Here is a 22765-nt window from a genome sequence, read left to right as displayed (position 1 = left end):
TGTTATCGGTATATTTTTCTTGTGATTAAATTAAAATATGCAGAGAAAAACTAACGAGTGCCAAACTTGGAACAACGAATATAGTCTACCCTATACCAGGTTCACAAGTGGTCCCCGCCTATTGCCCCAAAAGAGTTAAGTATACCATCAGTTTAGCTGTTTATTGAAAAGAAGTGGAGCCTGCCATCCACCACATACAGGTCTCCTAGGTGGCTACATCACTGGTATTATGGCTACCCCTTGTCACCTGATCATAACTAAAATGGCCCATCAAAGACAGGCCTGTAAGATAGTTTACATGACCAAATAACAACAGGTAGTCTTCAACAATATTATTTGGACATGGGACTTTAGGGCTGCCACCTTTATTTCAGGGAGGAATTCTGTGCCTTTGAAAGCTGCATCACTAGCAGCAATGCAATGGCTACTGCTTTTGCCATCACTGCATCTGTTATGTTGTGAAAAGCAGCAGCTGTTGCTTTCCTGCTTGTTGTACAGCTTTAAAAGCGATAGAAGCCTTGCCATAAATTAAAGGTGGCAACCAAATGGGACTTGAGACTGGTGGTCAAAATCTCTTCTCACCACCTCGGGTATGGTTGCCAGACATTCCTGATTCTGATCCAGAACAACACTGCTCAAGGAAAAAATGTTTCTCTTTTCAAAGCAGCTTCTAGATCAGTGACATTACCTCCAGTGGCTCCCTCACTGTGAAAATCTGAGTAGCCGTTCTAAATGTAGGCCATGAAATACAAAAAGGATCCAGTTTGTTGAATGTCTCATTCGAGGACAGTATATGGGAGGGGGGGAAAGCTTACTCCCTCTCATCTTAGCCTGCACAGCTGTGGAGCCTAAGATCCAACATACCATAGAAGTTATTTGAATTCTTGCCAAATAGTCTGGTGCTACTCACTGCTTGCTTCCTGCATACCATTAATCACATCCTCCTAGGAAACGAGTGCTTAAATCATAGAATCATTGAGTTGGAAGGGCCTTCGGAGTTCTTACCCCCTCCTTTGTCCTTTGTGTTCTTGTCCCTAATACTTGGCTCAGTAGATAGCTTTGGGCTTTTGCCATCCTCCTCTCCAGGAGTTAGTTTAAAGCACTCTTGATCATGGTCATACAACAGCCGGTTTTAAAACTGTATGACCCTCATAACAATTGCTTTTGCACATGTTCTGCAGATCAGCTTTTAGATTACCATCCTATATCATGCTTCAAACAAATCTAAAACATAACAAGTTTACATTATATACAGTGGCAATTGGGTTTCACTGCTGTAAAGGCATTCCTTCCATGCTACCATCTAGATAAAGGGAAGCTGATAACCCTTAAGATTTATAGTAAGTATCAAAGTACGGGGGCAAGATTTTAGTTAAAAACAATGCAAGATATAATCATTCACCAACCTGATTTTCCCATAGTCACGTTCTTGATTGTTAGTTGGAGAAGCTGCTTCTCTGAATGCTGGTTTTGTTTTGCTACCAGCTGCTTGCAATTTCCTGGTAGTGCTCTGAGCTTCTTGCCTGCATGAAACAGACTGTGAACAATAAAAGTGCAACCACCCATTCACAGTACTCAAGTACTCTGATGATGCCTTATAAGGAATAAGCCCCCCTTCTTTTTTTCTTCTTAACTAGATGGCTCTTTGTGGTCAGGGATTATTTATCTTCCAGAATAACTCAGCAACGCAAGAAAACACAATATGGCTTCACATACCAATTTAGTTAAGCAACAGAAAATTTATGTACACTAGAATGGGGAAAAAGTAATACTACTTGAAAACATGCTAGATACATTTTTTAAAAGACAGCACTTGCATATTATAGCGAGAAACACAGGAGTCCCCAGAAGTGTAGTTTCTTACATGTTGCAATCCTGAATGACATTTTATCAAGCATGCTCTGCTGATCTAAGATAGCTGTGACAACAAATTGCAGTTCTAACCACACAGAGCTGGTTCACACATGCATTACATAACTTTATTTCGCATCACCTGATAACTGGCAGTTAGTGAACTAATGCCACGGAAAAGCTTTACCACTGGAACTAATACAGAAGTAGCATCAACAGTATTAGATTCATGACAGCTCATTCACGCTAGCAGGTTGATGTTGCAATGAAAGTATGAGCAACACATAGGTGGAGCAGTTCTTACTTCCAAATAAATCTATTCATGATCGGGATATGAAGCATGACATTCAGCAAGTCTTCTTGTTCAACAGGATGGATAAAAAATAAATTACTTTTAAAGATTTTTTTAATGTATTTTAAAATTTTAAATTACATTTGTACATTTAAATCAGTTTTATTTTTAAAAATTATAAATACTAAATTTAACATTTAAAATATAACATAATTACAATTAAATGTCATCGTAAACATGCTTGAACCTACACATATAGTCTCAACAAAATGAATTCATGTCTCTGTCTGTCATAATCTTGTACAATGAATTATCTACCCATCAGACAAGGGTATTCCTCTCAGTTTTTCATCATATGAAAATAGCACTGTCCAGCCTGCCTACCAGCTCTTGCTTCTTCAAAGTTGTGGACTTTTTGTTTTTCTAACTAAAATCATATGTGCAGAGGAACAGCTTGGGCAGAATTATTCTTATGTGCTTTTCAGGGGTGGAAGAGCAGGGCCAAGCAAGGCAGAGGAGTTAGTCAAGACAGAAAATCAATATAGCGAAGTGGATAAAATTATCTTTAAAATAATAAATCAGAAATTAATCAATTCTGATGCTGGCTAGGGTGTGCTGGGAGTTACAGGCCTTTTTCTGTCTAAACATGCAGGGGCCTGTGCCCTTATTTAGCTTGGTAGATTTTTTTTTAACCACCATGGCAGTGCGAGGGGAGCCATTTGGATTTTCTGCCTTAGGTACTCAAAATATATTTGGTTGAATCTGCATGTGCTGTAAGGTGGATTTGAGGTCCAATTCATATGATACCAAAGTAGCGTAATTGCTACTTTCAGGGGGCAGATAAAAAGGGTACTTAATTCATACCAGTACTAGAGGCCTGGATGGGAGGAGGCCTCGGTGTAGTAATGACCTGTGTGGCCCTAGCAACCATGTACAATACAATCACTCATGGGAGCATCCAGGCACTGTAGAAAATTTGTTCTTCCCCAAAACTAAAGTCATAAAATGCCAGATAGCAGGTGGCAAAGGGTAAAGGCAAAGCCTTACATTAATGCTTTAACTGGTTGATGAATTTTATTTATTTCATTTATATCCTACCTTTCTTCCATCATGGAACTCAAGGTGGCTACATGTGGTTCCCAGGTGGTCTCCCCTCCAAGCACTGACCAGATCCAAACCTGCTTAGCTTCAGAAAGGTGGCTGCATCATGTGCTTTCAGACTACACCCATACACATTTGTTTGTTGAGGATATTTTGGTTCTACTGTTTTACTTCAGTAGGGACTAAAATGTGTTTACTAGGTATTAAAATTCAATAGTGTTTACTTCCAAAAAAAATATGCTTAGGATTTCAGCGTAAATGCTTGTCCAAAATGATGTAGAATATAAACAGCACAACAAAAATAGGATTGCTGCTGCTATTACTTAAAGGGTTGGCAAAGCACGTTGACCTGCATTAAAGACATACATGCAAATGCTCACAAGTTCTTTGTTCAAACTACTAACCCCAGAGTAGTCACAAGGATTAACAAAATGGAGAAGGGCATTACTACTCATGGGTCTTAAAAGGGGGAAACTACTTTATTTCCACGGAAGAAGCATCTTCAGACATTCTTGCAGTTTGTTGTTCTAGGATATGCTGTTTATACTGAAACTGCAGAACAAGTTCTACTTCTATTATGCAAAGCAATGCAGCAGGAGTTTCCAGGAAAGAGAAAATATATTCTAAAGAAAGTACTTGAGCTGGACCGGAACACAACAAAACACAGTCATGGGCTTATTTCCTTGAACTCACCTGGACTGCCAGGGCAAACTGTGCTGATTTACTATGGGGTTTGAGAAAGTGCCTTAACTTGAGTCCCATCGTGACCTATTTTCTGCAGTTCTGATCCGGAGAGAAAGGAGTGGAGGATTTTTGAAACGCCAAAAGAAAGAGGGTTTGCTTTGAACTGCTGATTTGCCCCTCTTGTTCATCCCCATCACTTTTGGCTATAGAAGTGCTATGCAAGCTCTTCACTCTTCTCATACGCATCCAGAAACAACAACCAGGCAGTTACTCCTTGGCTTTTATTTATATAAATAAAGGAGGAAGAAACCTCCCACCAAAACATAGCATGACAGAGGGAACAACATAGAGGACGGCAACTTTAGAAATATAATATGGAAACAATGGACACCATTTTTATCTCTTTCTTATAATACTAGAACTTGGAGTCACCCAACAGAAGCTGGGTGGTAGCAGGTTCAGGAAAGGCAACAGTAAGCATTCCTTCCCACAACACATAGGGTTGTATTTAATGTTAGTCCTACTCCGAGTAGACCAGCCACCCCCAAACTGGTGCCCTCCAGATGTTTTGGACTTCAGTTCCCATCAGCCCTGGCGAGCATAGCCAATAGCCAAGAATCCTGGAAGTTATAGTCCTAAACATCTGGAGGGCACTCAATTCGGAAAGGCTGGATTAGACCCATCAAAATGAATGGGACTTGTTAGTCATTTGGGATCCTGGTCAGAAACCGAAAACTAACCCATTCATTTCAATGGGTCTACTTTAAGTAGGACTAACATGGGATACACCCCATCAGGTGCTCCCAGACAAGGCTTTTATTGTGCTATCACCCTGCCTCACGCATGGAGTTTTACAGGGCATCCAGCCATCATCTTTCATTTGTAACCCTCTTGTGTTTTCCCACCATTTCTTCCGTCTGTTTTCTTACCTGAAAGAATCCATTAAGGAAGGAAAGATAAAATAGCTGCACAATGTGTTTTGATTGGTAGAGCTAGGAACCATCTGTCTGGAAGCACCCATAATTCACTACCAGAATTCACAGACACAAGACTGTGGGCAGGGAGGGGCAGCAGCTGCTGCTGCTCAATCAAAGCTATGCTAAAATCCAGGATTTCTCTACTGAATTCAGTGAGAAGCTCTCGCTTCTGCTGTGGGAAAACATGAAAAATGGCTAAATAGTGTTTATGAATCCAGCTATGACATGCATATGGCTATAACCTGCTTGTTCCCCTCTTACATATATAACCAAGAAGACAGAAAACATGCTATTTCTGAACCTGCCTCCTTGTCAGTCAGAGCTCTGCTGAGAACCACAGCTGACAGAAAGCAGCAATGGGATAGTTTGTGTTAATTTGTGTGGTCTGCCTCGCTTTTCTGCTTCCTAAACTTCAGCTGGCTTCTAAAGTAGTTTAAAGAAAAGTTGTCTCATGCATACCCTCTTGTGAGATTCCCAGTTAGTCCAGTCTTTCACAGACCTGAAGTAAGCCTGTAAATACTAACCTTAGACTCCCCCCCTTCCCAATTAAATCTCTGATGCATACTCTAGTGCACATAACACAAACACTAAGGCACCATGCACCATAGCCTACCATTTCACAGACTGCAGCTGCTGAGATACAGTTTGAACTACTGGTGACATAGTGTTGTAAGATCATTGTTTTTTCTAGTATTTCTTTGAACAAAAGAATAATTACACTCTTGGCTTTTAGATGAGTGGAGGATGCACTATTGCAAGGTAAATGAACAGAGCATACTGCCAGGGAGTGAGAAGCCTTCAGCAATATTTAACAAGGGAAGGCCTTCTCCTATTTTTATTTATGAACTGTTGGAGAGAGAAAAATGCCATGTGGTGGTATTAAGACACAGGGGGAGAGAGCACCAAACTGCATACTGGCAGGAATAATGTAAGGAAATGCATTGAGAAATGACGTTCTCTACATGACATGCTCTACATGGGACTGCCTTTGACCAGGGCTGGTTATGGGGAGCATGCGATTCCCCTGCTACAGGACTTTTACCTTCTACCGGTTTGTTTCTGGGCAAAATTTGCAGTGCTAGTTATGACCTATAAAGCCTACACTGCTTGGGACCAGGCTATTTGAAAGACCACATTCTCCCATATGAGCCTGCCTGGGTTTTAAGATCCTTGGGAGACACCTCTCTGTCCTGCCATCAACTGAGGCACATTTCACAGGAACACAAGAAAGGGCCTTCTTGATGGCTGATCCGAACCTCTGGAATTCTCTGCCTAGGGAGGCAAGGAAACCTCTACCTTTATTGTCCTTCTGCCAGCAGACAAAGGGCTTCTCTACACCAGGCTTTCATCCCACACCTTTACCAGGGCTTCTGCTTCCAGATACTTTGTGGGATTAAGATCGGGCCCTTTACATGTGCTTTTTCAGGTATTTCCGCTATGCAAGTTCAATATTTTTCATTATACAGGCACTAGATGGCGCTGTGATATAGCGGGATTCTGGAAATTCACCAGCCCTTGAGGCACTTCAAAGCGCAGTTAAATCTATTGCTGCATTTTCCCCATTAAGAAAAAAGCCAGGATAACGGTTATAAAGCATGGGAGAGGCCCTGGAGTGTGATGACATCATGTAAAGGCCCCTTAAACTTCCATGAGTGACCAATCATGAGCTCATGAACTGGGCTTTAGCTGGTGAGTGGTCTATTTATTTATGTTTAACTGATGTGGTTAAGTTTTAATTATATTACATTTTATCTTTATTTCATTATTGTTAGAGCCCTTGAACACTATTTTTAGTGGTGGGAAATAAAAGGAAATAAATACATAAAACTTCTTATGAAGAATACTGCAGCCTATGCAGGTGAGATGAGTGGTACTTTCCTAGACTCATACACTATATAATATATTATTGCATTAGTTTTTATTTAATTTCTCAGGGCTCAGCTATATATTACACACAAAAGTATGGAAGAAAAGCCTCCTAAGAACATAAGAGGCACGCTGGATCAGACCAAGGGTCCATCTAGTCCAGTATTCTGTTCACACAGCAGCCAATCAGCTATCCACAGGAAACCCACAAGCAGGACACGACCGCAACAGCACCTTCCCGCCCATGTTCCCGAGCAACTGGTGTACATAGGCATACTGCCTATGATACTGGAGGTAGCATATAGCCATCAGGACTAGTAGCCATCAGTAGGCTTATCCTCCATGAATCATTGCTCATTTCCTTGCTACAAAGCAGCATTGGGGGGAGGGGGCAATTTGGAGAGAAAAACAGTGGGTGGATGCTTAATCCTTCCCCAGCCTACCACTTAATTAGCAAATAGTTCGCATAGAATCATAGAATAGTAAGGTTGGAAGGCCATTGAGTCCAACCCCCTGCTCAATGCAGGAATCCAAGTCAGAGCATCCCCGACAGATGGCTGTCCAGCCTCATCTTGAATGCCTCCAGTGGGGGAGAGCCCGCCACCTCCCTAGGTAATGGTTCCATTGTCGTATTCCTCTAACAGTCAAGAAGGTTTTCCTGATGTTCAGCCAGAATCTGGCTTCCTGTAACTTGAGCCCATGATTCCGTGTCCTGCACTCTGGGATGATTGAGAAGAGATCCTGGCCTTCCTCTCTGTGACTACCTTTCAAGTACTTGAAGAGCGCTATCATATCTCCCCTCAGCCTTCTCTTCTCAAGGCTAAACATGCCCAGTCATATACAACTGGAAAACAACAACCCTAGGTGACGATCACTAGCATAGACAGCTAAAAGAAAATTTAGAAGGTCAACATCTTGCAAAATTGATCTGTCAACAGCTATTAATCTTGAGAGCTAAAGCAAATCTCCTGGTACAGACAGAGTCTACTTCAAAGAACCAGGTGCTGGAGACAGAGAACAGGGGAAGAGTATTGCCTTCATACCCTGCTGGTGAGCATCCCAGAAGCAGAATCTAAGGACCTTTGGCCTAACACAGCAGGGTCAAAGGTAGGGATGTACGCTGTGTAAAATCCGCTCTGTCTGTGTTTCACGGATTGTCAGGCGCCTTTTGTTTCATCATCCGCTCAAAGACACATGCAAAAAATTTTCCTGTCATGCGGAAAAATACGCAAATATGTAAGGAGTTTCGTAACAATTTATATAATTTACCTTAGTACGTAACATTTAGCGTATTGTCCCTCATTCCATTCAACTTTTCCGCAGCAGAACATTGCGTATTTTCCTACAAGTAAATATGCATACATTTTGGGAAAGTAAAAAAAAACATCCAAAAGTCCACAGACTCTGTGCGGCCTTAGGGGGTTGCTCCACAGTGGATTCCGCAGGTTGGCTTCTTAGAAATCCGAGCTAATTTTAGTCTGCTTCAAATTTCTCCAGCATCCCTAGTCGAAGGTCCTGCTATGTCCTTAAAACCACTCCCCACCATACCACGTCTTAGAGAGATGAATCCCAGGTAGGATGGAGAGAGAAAGGCACCCCACCGCCAGAGCAGAGCGCTCACCAGCTAGGTTTCCTTCTCCTGCCTCAGCAAGAGTCTAAGGAGCACTGCAGTTGCTGATTATTTTTCATCAGAATTTCCCACCATGCTCAGAAGAAGTTTCCCCTCTGTGAACAAAAGTTCCCTCCACAATTCTGTTAAAGTTGTCAAGACAGCTTTTATGTACTAAACGTGCAAAAGCACATTTCCCCCCTCTTCCTTCCCCAACCCTTTTTCCTTGCCTGCCTTTTTATATTGTTAAGCCTGGGGGCAGGGCTGTCTTCTTGGGCTGATTGTACATAAGCCGCTCTGGGAGTCTTTTTTGGCTTAGCAGCAGTCTGAAAATACTTTAATGGTGCAATCCTATGGGGATAGGTGGCTGCCTCCGAACCTAGAGGTGACCGCCTATCCAATGCAGGGCAGGAGAAGCATGAAGGGGATGTTCCCTCCACTCTTCTCCTGCCCTGCATTTGCGGCTAGACAACTGATTTTGGCTGCCTAGCCGCAGGAAGGCAGAGCAGGGGAGGAGGAGGCTGCCGGACAACACATAAGATGTGTCATACTGGCATTTCCACTTTCGGTGCCCCAGAACACCCCGTTTTGGCCACTCTATGCTCCCCTTCCGAGCGCAGAGCACAGGGCCATTCCGCTCTACCTGTGAGGCAGCGCAGAAGGGGGGGGAAGGTCAGTTCTCCGGAAAGTCACATATCCTATGGCCATCTAGCCGCTGACTAGCGGCCATAGGATTGCTCCCTAAATAAACAAAAAAATAAAGCAGGAAAAATGACTAGTGTGCAACCATCATCACAAACATTCTTCATTGCTAGATGGAAAGGAAATAGAATGTGTTGAGGCTAGAAAGTAGGTAGCCTTCAGCCTGAGTATATTTGGGAGCCAGTATACCAGGAGTGGGTAATTTGTGGTCTTCCAGATGTTTTAGTCTACAACTCCTATTACCCTCACCACTGGCTACGATGATGGAGACTGTAAGGTGAACCATCTGGAGAGCCACAAGTTTCCCATTCCTTCAGTATACAGATCGATACAGGACAAAAACTGCAGCTATCTGGCAAAACTACACAGATTCTCACAAAGCTGTTTACAGAGAATCCCCCTGCCCCCCAAGAAAAAGCTCCTCTTCTCATCTTAGTATAAGATGAGCGGACCCCGCCCCCCGGAACCTTTCCTGATTTCTTAGTATAATCCCCCTATGTCAAATTTCCCTTTTCTATAAAAGCTGCATACTGGGCTGAGGAACACTGTTTCCAGGCCAGCATTCCATTCCCAACCAGTAGATCAGCCTTCCTCCAGATGTGTTGGACTACCACTCCCAGCATCCCCCAGCCCAACACATCTGGAGGGCACCAGGTTGGAGAAGGCTGCAGTAGATGGCTCTAGGCCAGGGTCTCACCCACCGCATTTTTATCCCACCCTTTAGCCCAAAGGACTCCCCAGGCGGCTTATACAGATAAGAAATAAGGCAGTCTAAAATCTTTTACAATTTAAATAACGGAAAAGGAAAGGGGGTTGGGAGGGGGGAGGAACAGAGCAAAAACAGGCACTAGAATCTTTGTTGCAAAGTTCAGCAGGTCGGCCACTGGGTAGCCCTCCTAATTTTCTCTGCCCCTCGTGTTTGACCCTCAGTGATAGACTGCCCCTGCCCCTGGAAGTTCCATTCAGTGATCATGGCTCACACCTGCTGAGAGCGGACCCCCCCCCCCCCCCCGCGGAACCTTTCCTGATTTCTTCCACCTGCCTGAGCCGGGCGCGAGCGGGAGGCGGGTCGCGCGCGCGAGCAAAAGGGCGGGGACTGGCGGCCATGGCGGCGCTAACGGTTCTTTCGCGCCGTCGGCTCTGCCGGATGCGGCTCCCGTTCGCGCTTTGGTGGTCATTACTCCTCCCCGTTTTTCTCTCAGGAGCCGCCCGTAAGTAACGGGACAACAGGAGAGAGGAGCATGAGGCGAGCTGGGGTAGGGGTTTGTCGCCAAAGGGGGCTGCCTTTTTCCTCCCCCGAGCCGCAGAGCTCCCCCGTCTTATTCCCGTCTTACCTCAGCGGTCCAGCGGTCCGCCGTCGCCTTCCAGAGAGGGATAAAAACGGTGAAGAGATGGAAGAACTGGCTTTCGCCCCACCACGCCCCTTCCTTAGCCTCTTATGCCCTGCTCGGGAGGGCGGAGGCAAGAAAATACTTGAATCAGCAGTCGAAAGGGAAAGCTGCCCGACCGCCCCTGTAGTCACAGGAAGTCTGATAATGTTTAGCGTTATTGAAACAAACACAGAAGCGGCTTCCCCGCGGTTTTTTTCCTCTCTGCTGCTGCATAATAGGCTGAAGACTAGCAGGCGAAGAGAAGAGTGAGGAGAGGTAGAGAAGCGAAGCAGCGTTTGGTTGGCTTCTACCTGTCAGAAGCAGCCATAAAAGGCAACAGCAGCCCTCCCCAGCCTGCTGCCCTCCAGACGTTTTGGATTACAGTTTCCATCAGCCATAATCAGGGTGGGAGATGGCCAGGGTGATGAGAGCTGAAGGGCACCACATTGGGAAAGGCCAGGCTACAGAATCCCAGATTCAGGAGTGGGCCTAACATAGATCCCCAGATGTTTTTGACTTCAACTCCCAGAAGCCCCTGCCAACATTGCCAATGGTCAGGAATGCTGGGAGTTGGAGGGTTTTCTACCCACATCTGGAGGGTTTTCTACCCACCACAACAGTCCTACTGGCAGAAATGGGAATAGAAAAGAGAGTTGTATCCAATGTTTGTTGTTGTTTATTCGATCAGTGGCTTCCGACTCTTCATGACTTCATGGACAAGCCCATGGCAGAGCCTCCTGTCGGCAGTCGCCACCCCCAGCTCCCCCAAGGTTGAGTCTGTCACCTCCAGAATATCATCCATCCATCTTGCCCTTGGTCAGCCCCTCTTCCTTTTGCCTTCCACTTTCCCTAGCATCAGCATCTTCTCCAGGGTATCCTGTCTTCTCATGATGTGGCCAAAGTACTTCAGTTTTACCTTTAAGATCATTCCCTCAAGTGAGCAGTCTGGCTTTCTTTCCTGGAGTATGGACTGGTTTGATCTTCTTGCAGTCCAAGGCACTCTCAGAATTTTCCTCCAGCACCACAGTTCAAAAGCATCTATCTTCCTTCGCTCAGCCTTCCTTATGGTCCAGCTCTCGCAGCCATAGGTTACTACGGGGAATACCATTGCTTTAACTGTGCGGACCTTTGTTGTCAGTGTGATGTCTCTGCTCTTCACTATTTTATCAAGATTTGTCATTGCTCTCCTCCCAAGAAGTAAACGTCTTCCGATTTCCTGGCTGCAGTCAGCATCTGCAGTAATCTTTGCGCCTAGAAAGACAAAGTCTGTCACTGCCCCCACGTTTTCTCCCTCTATTTGCTAGTTATCAATCAAGCTGGTTGCCATGATCTTGGTTTTTTTGAGGTTTAACTGCAACCCAGCTTTTGCACTTTCTTCTTTCATCTTTGTCATAAGGTTCCTCAGCTCCTCTTTGCTTTCAGCCATCAAAGTGGCATCTTCGGCATATCTGAGATTGTTAATGTTTCTTCCAGCGATTTTAACTCCAGCCTTGGCTTCATCAAGCCCAGCACATCACATGATGTGTTCTGCGTACAGGTTGAATAGGTAGGGTGAGAGTATACAGCCCTGCTGTACTCCTTTCCCAATCTTAAACCAGTCCGTTGTTCCGTGGTCTGTTCTTACCGTTGCTACTTGGTCGTTATACAGATTCCTCAGGAGGCAGACAAGATGACTTGGTATCCCCATACCACCAAGAACTTGCCACAATTTGTTATGATCCACCACACAGTCAAAGGCTTTACAATAGTCAATAAAACAGAAAGAGATGTTTTTCTGAAACTCCCTGGCTTTCTCCATTATCCAGCGGATATTGGCAATTTGGTCTCTAGTTCCTCTGCCTTTTCTAAACCCAGCTTGTACATCTGGCAATTCTCTTTCCATGAATTGCTGGAGTCTACCTTGCAAGATCTTGAGCATTACCTTACTGGCATGTGAAATAAGTGCCACTGTTTGATAGTTTGAACATTCTTTGGTGCTTCCCTTTTTTGGTATGGGGATATAAGTTGATCTTTTCCAATCTGTTGGCCATTCTTGTGTTTTCCAAATTTGCTGGCATATGGCAAGCATCACCTTGACAGCATCATCTTGCAAGATTTTAAACAGTTCAGCTGGGATACCGTCATCTCCTGCTGCCTTGTTATTAGCAATGCTTCTTAAGGCCTATTCAACCTCACTCTTCAGGATGTCTGGCTCTAGCTCACTGACCACACCATCAAATCTATCCCCGATATTATTATCCTTCCTATACAGATCTTCCATATATTCTTGCCACCTTTTCTTGATCTCTTCTGCTTCTGTTAGGTCCTTGCCATCTTTGTTTTTGATCATACCCATTTTTGCCTGGAATTTACCTCCCATGTTTCTAATTTTCTGGAAGAGGTCTCTTGTTCTTCCTATTCTATTATCTTCTTCCGCTTCCGCGCATTGCTTGTTTAAAAATAATTCCTTATCTCTTCTGGCTAACCTCTGGAATTTTGCATTTAATTGGGCATATCTCCCCCTGTGACTGTTGCCTTTTGCTTTCCTTCTTTCTTGGGCTGCTTCCAGTGTCTCAGCAGACAGCCATCTTGCCTTCTTGGTTTTCTTTTTCTTTGGGATGTTTTTTGTTGCCGCCTCCTGAACAATGTTGCGAACTTCTGTCCATAGTTCTTCTGGGACCCTATCTACTAAATCTAGTCCCTTAAAACTATTCTTCACCTCCACTGCATATTCATTAGGAATATTAGTGAGCTCATATCTAACTGATCTGTGGGTCTTCCCTATTCTCTTGAGTCTGATTCTAAATTGTGCAATAAGAAGTTCATGATCTGAACTACAATCAGCTCCAGGTCTTGTTTTTACCAGCTGCATAGATGTCCGCCACCTTTGGCTACAAAGGATGTAGTCAATCTGATTTCGGTGTCGACCGTCTGGTGAAGTCCACGTATAAAGTTGTCTCTTAGGTTGTTGGAAGAGAGTGTTTGTTATGCACAGTGAGTTGTCTTGGCAAAATGCTATCAGCCTGTGTCCTGCTTCATTTTGTTCTCCCAGACCATGCTTGCCTGTAATTCCAGGTGTCGTTTGACTACCCACCTTAGCATTACTCCTGTAATGAAAATAACATCTTTGTTTGGCGTACTATCCAGTAGGTGCTGCGGATCCTCATAGAACTGATCTACTTCTGCTTCTTCAGCATCTGTGGTTGGGGCGTATACTTGGATCACTGTGATGTTAAATGGCTTACCCTGCATTCGAATTGAGATCATTCTGTCATTTTTTGGATTGTATCCAAGCACTGCTTTAGCCACTTTATTATTAAGTATGAAGGCTGCTCCATTTCTTCTGTGGTCCTCTTGTCCACAGTAGTAGATCTGGTGGTCATTTGATGTGAAGTGGCCCATTCCAGTCCATTTCAGTTCACTGACACCCAAAATGTCTATCTTTAATCTTGACATCTCCCCAATAACCACACCCAATTTGCCCTGGCTCATAGATCTTACATTCCAGGTTCCTATGGTGTGTTGATCATTAGAACATTGGATTCGTCGTTCACCACCAGCACCATCGGCTGCTAGCCGTCCTTTCAGCTTTGAGGTAGCTGCGTCATCAAATCTGGGGCTAGTTGAACTTATCCTCTGTTCCTCCCCAGTAGCATTTTGACCATCTTCCGATGGTATACCGACATATCTCTGGTTGTACTGATCCATTTAGTTTTCATGGCAAGAATACTGGGGTGGGTTGCCGTTTCCTTCCCCAGGGATTGTATTTAGTCTGACCTCTCTGCCATGACCTTCCCGTCTTGGGTGTCCCTTCACAGTTTAGCTCATGACGTCACTGAGGTGCTCAATCTCCAGCACCACAACAAGGTAATGATCTCCTTTGCTGGAGGTATCCAATGTTAGTCCTACTTAAATTAGACCCATTGAAATGAAGGGGACTTACATTAGACTAACACTGGATATAACCCCAAACTACCAATATTATACTGTCCTTATACCAATCTGGTGCAACCACACTTGGAATACCACAGAAAGGGGAACCTGGGGCATATGAACTTTACTAGTAGGAGTGAGGGGGAGCCACATAAAAGCACTGAAATGAATCAAATGACCTTAAGATCATGACAATTGGGGTGGGGGGGGGAGCCACACAAACACATTCCTTTGGGCCCATATCCTGTTCCAGCAACAACTCCCATTGCAGAGAAAAGAAACAGTAAAGTAACCAACATAATAAGTGAATCCCAAATATCTTCAGAGCAACAAGGGAAACAGTATTTTGAACCCAGCAGCAACCCTATTACAAAAGGAAAAGGGGACACACAGAGCATGCCTTCAAAGCTGAGTGGGGGTGGGCTAACAATCATACAAGACTCCACATTTCTCTACAATCCATTGGACAGGAAAAGGAAACTGAGCTATCCATGTTAACAAACTGGAGTGCAAAAGCAATGGACATGGATTTAACCAACAAAAATTGCCAAACCCCAAAAGAGGTGTTTAAGAAAGGCAAAACAAAAAATTGAAATGAGTTTACAAAGTGATTAAAATAACCAGAAAATATTTTAAAACATTCAGAAACCCACCATCTGGTCTGGATTCAATGAGCTAGCCTTATACACGTGTGCGCACACACATACACTCACTCAGACTTACTATGAATCACACATCCTTTCCCTCTCTTCTGCTGCAACCAATTGTGTAGAAAGCATAGAAGTAAAGCAGAGACGGAGAGGTTAGAGCACTCCATCACACTGCAGCTGCAGAATGAATGCTCTGTTCTAGTCAAGGAGGAGGAACGATATATTAGCCAGCCACCTGTTTCATCTGATTTCCTCAATACCCCAGTCCCCTAATTGGCTTGGGGGGACCAGGTATGCTCATTTATGGAAACCATGCAGTGTGGTTCTTCCAGGTAACCTGCCTGGATGCCTGATTCTTTGGAGGGGAGTAGGACGAGCATGGAGCATGCACAGAGCTCTGCTCTTTTTTGCATATACACAGCTCTGCACTGGACAGAACAGAAGAACAGACAACAAAGTCCTGGTTCCAATGGACTATAAATCTCTGTGCAGTGCAGCAGTAACAAAAAAACACACACCCAACATCTAGTTTGGGGTTTAGCCAGCTGAGAGTTGGCACAGCGGGCCCTGCCCCTCTACCCTAAATGGTGGCCCATCCCTGCTACACACCCTGGCTTTTCCCTGCAGCATGCCAGGGGGTGGGAATGGTGGGTGAAGGGACCAAGAGAGGGGAGTGGGGTGGGTGCAGCCATAGCTGTGGAGCTGTTGAAGGATGACAACTAATTTCCAAGTTGTGACTGGCAACTTTGCCACAATTCACACAAAATACTTGGTTTAAAAAGTTCATCCAAGTGTAGAAGTCAGATCTCTCTGCTTGCCTTCCCTCAAGGTTCAACAGTGTTTAGGAAGCAATAAGTAATAATAACTTAACATTTCTTTAGTGCTTTCAAATGTTCAAAGTGCTTCACATGCAATGGCTTGTTAGCCTTACATAAACTATAAAGTAAATCAGTATTATTATTCCAAGTGGAACCTGTAACAGAATGTTGCGGTATGGAGTGCTATTCAGTGTTCCAGCCAGCCATACCTTTTTCCAGGATACGTCATCCCTCCCCTGCCCCGACACTCAGCATTCTGTGGCCACTGAGCATGCTTAGTCATCAATGTGCTGTTTGGTTTTCTTTTTACCCCTCCCTAGGTCCCCCCCCCATAAGATGTATTCTCCTTCTGCGAACTTTGGGGTTTCCCAAGCCATGTTGAAACCTCCCTTATTCCTCGGTAGCCCTGTTGCAAAACTCCATGTAGTGGGTCAAGTACTATTAATATTTTTATTGTATTGTTTTTAGTTTACATTAGCATAACAAACAACCACAGCAGCAACAAAAAAAACCTTTTGTTCCCCTTAAGTTTGCCTTTTTGTTATGGGATGGGGAAGGAGTGTAGGTTTCAATTTCCGGGGTTATCATAAACATACCTTTACCTAGGCGTAAAGTTCAGTGTAGATTTGCCATGTATCTTGGTAAGCATCTAGCTTCTGTAATTTGCTGTATGTAACTAGAGCATGTATGGAAAGTGAGTATTCACTATTTTAATTAGAAATGGTAAAAAGAAAATGAAGATTTTGTTTTGATTTTTTGATTTTCAAACTATGATATATATACTTTTTCACACTGCTGTAGTTGGAAGTCCATGTTTTATGAATAAAATGTGCCATATAAGAAAAAGGACAATATACTTGAAGAGAGAAACTGGAGACACATTACCAGCTACAGAGATTCAGTATGAAACTATTACATCTACCCCAGAAGCTCAGGAAACTTCTAATCAAATAGTTGGAACAGAAGGAAGAACTGGTAATACAAATTGCTTCTCAAACCTGTCAATTTCGGACTGTTGTTCAAGGTCTGGAACTCTGCTGCAGTCTTAATCCACTGTGTTCCATATATTTACTTCCAGCCCTGCAGTCATAATATGCAGACTGATAATATGAAGAGTTAAGCATACCTAACCTCATTCAAATTAGTGCTCTTAATTATACCTAATTCTGCATAGGATTGCAGCTTTGGGTGCTTCCAGGTGGATGGCTTCTTTCATTCTGTACAATGACCAATGAAAAGTCATTGTGCAGCTGTTCTCTTTCCCTTCTTAACAGATTTTCTGTGGTAGGAAAAAAGATGGAAGAAGTTGTGAGAGAACACGGGAGGGTTGTAAATGGAAGATAATATCTGAACCCCTGTAAAATGTCATGAATTTTACAATAAAAACCGCATCTGCAAGCACCCTTAATGTAATTGGACCTGAACCTGAGAGGGCTGTTATATACATTCACATCAAGTAGGGGCATTGCTACACCTGGGCCCCAAATATAGTTCCAAGACCTCCAGCTCTATTTCCCAGAGCTCTGAGTGTACATTAGTGCTAATGGAAGGTTTTGGCTATGATTAATTATGATTGGGGGGGGGGTCTTCTGGGATAATTGCAGCTGGGGAAGAAGAGTTAACAATCCCTCCCATGTGCTGCAATCCCCCATCCAAAATCACACACACACACACACAACATGGCAGTAGAGCTTAGAAAAATGCTTCCATTGGTGCCAATGGAAGATTATTTTCTAAGCATAATTGTTATGCGGGGGGGAGGGGGATTTCCAGGGGAGTTGTAGTTGGGGAGGGGAGGGTTATCCCTCCTCTTTTTGCATGCTATGACAACCCCAAATTGCCCCGGCATGTCAATTAAACTTGGAAAAAGCCTTCCACTGGTGCCAATGGAAGCTTCTTTTGTAAACATAATTGCATGGGGTGGAGAAAGAAAGAAGTGGGAGAAGGGACAGAGAGAAATGAGTGGGGGAGAAAGACAGAAATAATTGGGCTTAATAATTGTGTAAAAGGTTATTTAATCTGGGGAAGAGGTCCTTTTCCCTGTACCCCAACTGTGAATTAGATCCTGGTTTTGTGGGTGTGTGTTGCTGGCTCCTTTTGATCTTTTCGGGTCTCTGTGCCATGAATTGTGGCACATGGATTGGTGATGTTAAGCGTGGAGTTTCCTAGCCTGTGCTACTTGTGTCTTCTGTGTGTGTCTCTGTGTGGGGGGGAGGGGGTCACATGTATTCACAACACAGAGACACAACTCTAGAAAACTCAGAGCAGAGAAAGGTAGAGAACCATCCTGTCACCTCTCTTCCCTTTTCCTTTCTAGTCTCGCTCTGTCTTCTCCATGCTGCCCAGTCCTGTCCCATCCTTCCCCTCCCACTTATCCCCATCCTCAGACCTGCCTGTTCATTCCTTCCAGCCTCCACCTTTATGCTCCTTCCTAATCTTCCTTACCCCCATTTCCTGCATCTCCTCTGCTGCACTCTCCAGCACTCACTCCTCCTACCATGCAACCAGCATTTTGAACCCCCCTCAAACAGAATTGTGCACTACTTTGTTTTATTTTATTTCGAATTTAGTTTATGAATGTAATAATGTTTGATGAATGGCGGTAAATAATTGAAATGGAATTGATCAGATTTTGGAGCAGGATCTGTGGTTGAACTGGGAAATTTATTAGGGGTGACCCTCTGATTTGCCCTTGGCTTGCTTTTGAATTCATGCTCTGAATTCTTTTGCAGAAGTTGTCATTTCTAAGTGTGTGTGTAAAGGGCTCATTTAAAAACAAAACAAAACTACCAGCCAGTCTTTTTTGTTCATTTTTTCACACCTGTTCACAATCATTGCAAATTAATTGTAACTGAAGAGAATCTACTGATTTGGGATGATCTGGAGTTGGTACATATTAATTAAAGAATATATGTTATTTGGATAGGAATTTAATTGGCTGCCTTTGCTTTCTGTGAAATTTAAATAAATCCTAGAAAGTGTTTCTAAATCCACATCTAAAGAAATAAATTGGCATATGTAAATTTTACTCAGATTTGTGTCCTATAGGCATGTGCCCTAAATCTTTTAGGGTGCAATCCTATCTAGATAGGTGGCCACCTCTAAACTTGGAGGCGACCGCCTATCCAATGCAGGGCAGGAGAAGCACGGAGGGGATCATTCTCCTGCTTCTCCATTTGCAGTTGGCCCCTCCTACTGTCATATGCATTTTCATGTAGCTACTATACCATGTAATTTCTTCATTCACCAAATAAAGAAAGAACAACTGTTTCTTAGCTTCAGATTTACAGTACTGAAATGAATTAGGGTGCAATCCTATGCATGTTTAGACAGAAAAAAGTCCTACAGTTCCCAGCATGCTGGGACTTGTAGGACTTTTTTCTGTCTAAACATGCATAGGATTGTACCCTTAGGGTGCAGTCTAAGTAGATAGATAGAATCTAAGTAGATAGGCGGCTGCCTCCAACCTCGGAGGTGACCGCCTATCCAAAGCAAGGCAGGAGAGGCACAGGGGGGATTGTTCCCTCCGCGCCTCTCTTGCCTTGCTCTTTTTCGCTAGACAGCTGTTTTCAGCTGTCTAACAGTGGGGGGGGGCGATTGGGAGAGGAAGCTGCTGTACAACACATAGGATGTGTCGTACATGCAGCTCTGCTCTCCCCACCCTGGAACACACACCCCGCCTCGCCCCTTTTCAGTCGCTCCACACTCGTCTTCCAAGTGCGGAGGATGAAGGAGTTCAGATTTCCAGGAAGGAGTTCAGATTTCCAGGAAGCGACCTCAGAGCACAGGCTCTGAGGTCCGTTCCCAGAAAAGAGCATTTCCTATGGCCCTCTAGACAGTGTCTAGTGGCCATAGGATTGCTCCCTTAGTGTATTTCAGTTGACTTCATTTAGTGCAGTACTTTCACTGGAGTAAGCCAACTCGGTGTAATTGCCAGGCAGTGCTCCTCCATAATTTTAATTCATTTCAATGGGCTTGCACAGGAGCAAGGCTTTGTGAAATACATTTGTATTATTTTTGTTAAGCAATGTGTATTCCTATATCTCATAACAATGTGTGTGTTTTTTACTTCAGTTTCAGTATACATTCTTATTCATTCAAATAACTTAATTCTAAACTGCTTGACTGAAAAGCTATTAATGCAGAAAATCATTGATCCAAAGTACCAATGGACCGGTCCCCTAGGGCAAATAACTAAAGGTAACTACTGTTTTAATTGTAAGTAAAATTAAGAATGCAGACCCTAGCACAGTTACAGTGGAGTAAGCCCTATTGGACTGTGGGACTTATTTCTGTGCACACACTTAGGATTGCACTGCACATTTTTAAAACACATTAAACTGTGAAGTTTTCTCGGCAGGTTTGATGGGCTCAGATAGTTCTAACAATGCTTCATAGAGAAGCTGTTGCTAGATCTGTGTCTCTGTAACTGCAGTAATATGGCTTGTCCCCTTAAGTGATATTACTGTAATATTCTAGGGTAGGGCAACTGACAGTACAGTACTTTTGCTTTTGTACTATGCCAATGCTAGTGATAAGGTAGGGTTCAGCAACCTGTGTAATGCCAGCCCTTCTGATGTTTTACTGGTGAAGGTATGCTTGTGCATGATTTGCTGCGAACCTGATGCAGTGGCTCATGGGATCGGGCTAATTAAACCTATAAAAGCAAATGTAGCTGTGCTAGTCCATAAGGAAACACATCCACAATTGGCTAATAGCATTGTTAGAATCAACCAAAATACCGCAAAAGAGTGCAAGCTTTTGAGTTCCAAACCGAGGTAGGTGAAAAAACAAAAAAGTACTAAGATGAATCCAGACATTGTGGCTATGATGTCTGAAGTTTAGACTCAATCTCAAGATAGAGATTGCAGACTGAATGTATTAGTCACTAAAGTAGATGCTGCGGGTATCGGATCAATCAATACCAAGAATTCTTGGACAAATGAACAATGGCTGACCCCCATTTCTGAAAACATAACTCAGGTCTCTCTTCTGCATTGGGTGAAACACACTGGTTCTTGGGTAAGCAAAGAGCAGAAAAGAAAATTGACAGTCTTAAAACTAGCAAAGCTGGAGTTTAATCTTAGGTGGTGTGCTAGGTGTTTTACATGTTTCTTAACTATTTTAATTATTTCTTATTTTTATCTTGTTTTAATATTGTTATGTTAATGTAAACCGCTTAGGGATTTTAATATACTAAGCGGTACAGAAGTATTGTAAATAAATAAGTTAGAGAGAAATCCTATGGCCCCTAGACAACGTTTGGGGGGCATAGGATAGTTCGGATTCCTGGATCCAACGTCAGAGACACCATTCCAACCTCGGACCCAGGAGTCCAAGCTCCCCCCCCCCCGCTCCCCCTTGCAGCTGGCATGGAGAGAACTGCACCAGCTGCCTCTCCAAGCTTGCAGAAGAGGACAGAAAGGGGGTGGTTCTGTGGGTGGGGAGGGAAGTGGACTGGGGAAGCAGGGATATAAGCTATCCCCAGTCTTCCCCAACCTCCTTCCCTCCCCTTCTGCAGAGCCATAGCTAGACGGGCAGAAACACCCACGTAGCAAAAATGCAGAGTGGGAGAAGCATGGAGGCAACAATCACCTCTGCACTTCTCCGCTCTGCGTAAGATGCCCATCAGCTTCCAAGTTCAGAGACTGATGGGAATCCAAATAGGATTGTACCCTTAGTCAGTCAACTGAAGCCAAATTGTATACTGTTACCTAGAAGCCGGAGGTGATTTGGTTGATAATATTTATGTTTCTGATAAGACTGTGGAGAATAATAAGATCTGGACCTACATGTATGGGGAGGAAACAGTGTGAGATAGTGGGAGTGCAGTAAGACCAGCTCTATCAGCCAGAGCATTTGGGAGGCTGGGGAAGAAGGAGCATCACTGCTCCTCCCCAGCATTCCTGTTTTACTGCTGCCAGCCTCATCTGGAGGAGAGATGAGGGAGCCATCTGTGAACCATTTGAGAAGAACCTCCCCCTCCCTTGCCCCAGAACTCTATATAAGCCAGGCCTTTGTGGCCTCTTGGATTGCAACAGCTCTAGAGCTAGTAGCATAGATTAGCTGTATTTTTTATTTCCCTTTTTTGTCTGTTAATTTTGGATTTGCTCTGTACTTGTTATGTATTACATTTAGGTGATTTCATTCAAGTACTGAACTTGTCCTATGTTTCTGGAATTGTGTTTTTTTATGTGAATGTACCGATGTCACGTAACATACATTTTTCAAATATTTATATTAATAAGTTTAAAGTCACTGTGCAGTGCTTTGGGCACAATTCACTGTGGAAAAGCAGCATATATATAAACTAAACTTAGAGTTCAATGGGGTTTACTCCTAGATACAGGACTGCAGTCTTAAACTTATAACGGAAGCTTAATAGCACAATCCTATACAGACTTATTTGGCAGGAAGCCTCATTGACCATAATGGAATTTACTTTTGAGTAGACATGCATAAGATTAGGTTGCGATGAGAGTTACTATTCTGTGTGCAGAGAAATATATGAAGGATAGAGCTAATAAGTTGTGGAATATCAAACGTTACTCCAGATCATAAAAACATGAATGCAGCCAGTAAAGATTACCCCAAGAATTTTCTTCCCAGGTTACTAATCGTATTTTTATTTTATTTTTATTCTGAACAATAATGCTTGATGGAGAACCTTCTAAGATTCAAAGGGTTGTAACCTTAAGATCAGGAGTAGGTGATGTAAGGAGTATGAATGCTATTCATCCTGCTGATCATTCCAGAGGAGAAAGGGAGTAAAGCCTTATTAGGCTGGAAGAGTTTTGTGGGCCTTATATTGCCAATTGCTGCTTTCAATGACTGTTTGGCCTAAAAACGTATGTTAAAAGTGCCATCAGTTAAGGAGATTTAGGGTGTAATCCTATGCATATTTAGACAGAAAAAGACCTACAATTCCCAGCA

At 43.4% G+C, this 22765-nt stretch overlaps 2 protein-coding genes across 5 annotated transcripts in view; one reads left to right on the top strand and one right to left on the bottom strand.

Annotated features, from left to right (window-relative positions):
• GLIPR2 (GLI pathogenesis related 2) overlaps positions 1 to 10494 on the bottom strand; it is a 37632-nt gene extending 27138 nt beyond the window's left edge. The window contains exons 1-3 of one of the 4 annotated variants that reach the window (XM_084857627.1): positions 10417 to 10494; positions 8041 to 8113; positions 1407 to 1523 (exon numbers count right to left, since the gene is read on the bottom strand). In XM_084857627.1, the coding sequence (XP_084713753.1) occupies positions 1407 to 1419 (13 nt within the window). In that variant the 5' untranslated portion in view covers positions 1420 to 1523; positions 8041 to 8113; positions 10417 to 10494. Of the gene's footprint in view, positions 1 to 1406; positions 1655 to 8040; positions 8114 to 10416 lie in introns of those variants that run through there. The other 3 variants (XM_084857625.1, XM_084857626.1, XM_084857624.1) reach the window with 3 other exon arrangements.
• Positions 10495 to 19964: 9470 nt separating this feature from the next.
• Positions 19965 to 22765, top strand: part of LOC146344563 (zona pellucida-binding protein 1-like) — a 50705-nt gene continuing 47904 nt past the window's right edge. Inside the window, exon 1 of the mRNA XM_084857623.1 lies at positions 19965 to 20032. Coding sequence (XP_084713749.1) covers positions 19972 to 20032 — 61 coding nt within the window. The 5' untranslated portion in view covers positions 19965 to 19971. The remainder of the gene's footprint in view (positions 20033 to 22765) is intronic.

Source organism: Heloderma suspectum, chromosome 5 (genome assembly GCF_057233095.1).
Source record: "Heloderma suspectum isolate Gila_16-S chromosome 5, 16-S_ref, whole genome shotgun sequence".
Taxonomy (NCBI): domain Eukaryota; kingdom Metazoa; phylum Chordata; class Lepidosauria; order Squamata; family Helodermatidae; genus Heloderma; species Heloderma suspectum.
The sequence above is the reverse complement of the archived record's forward strand: the minus strand, read 5'-3'. Positions and strand labels throughout refer to the sequence as shown.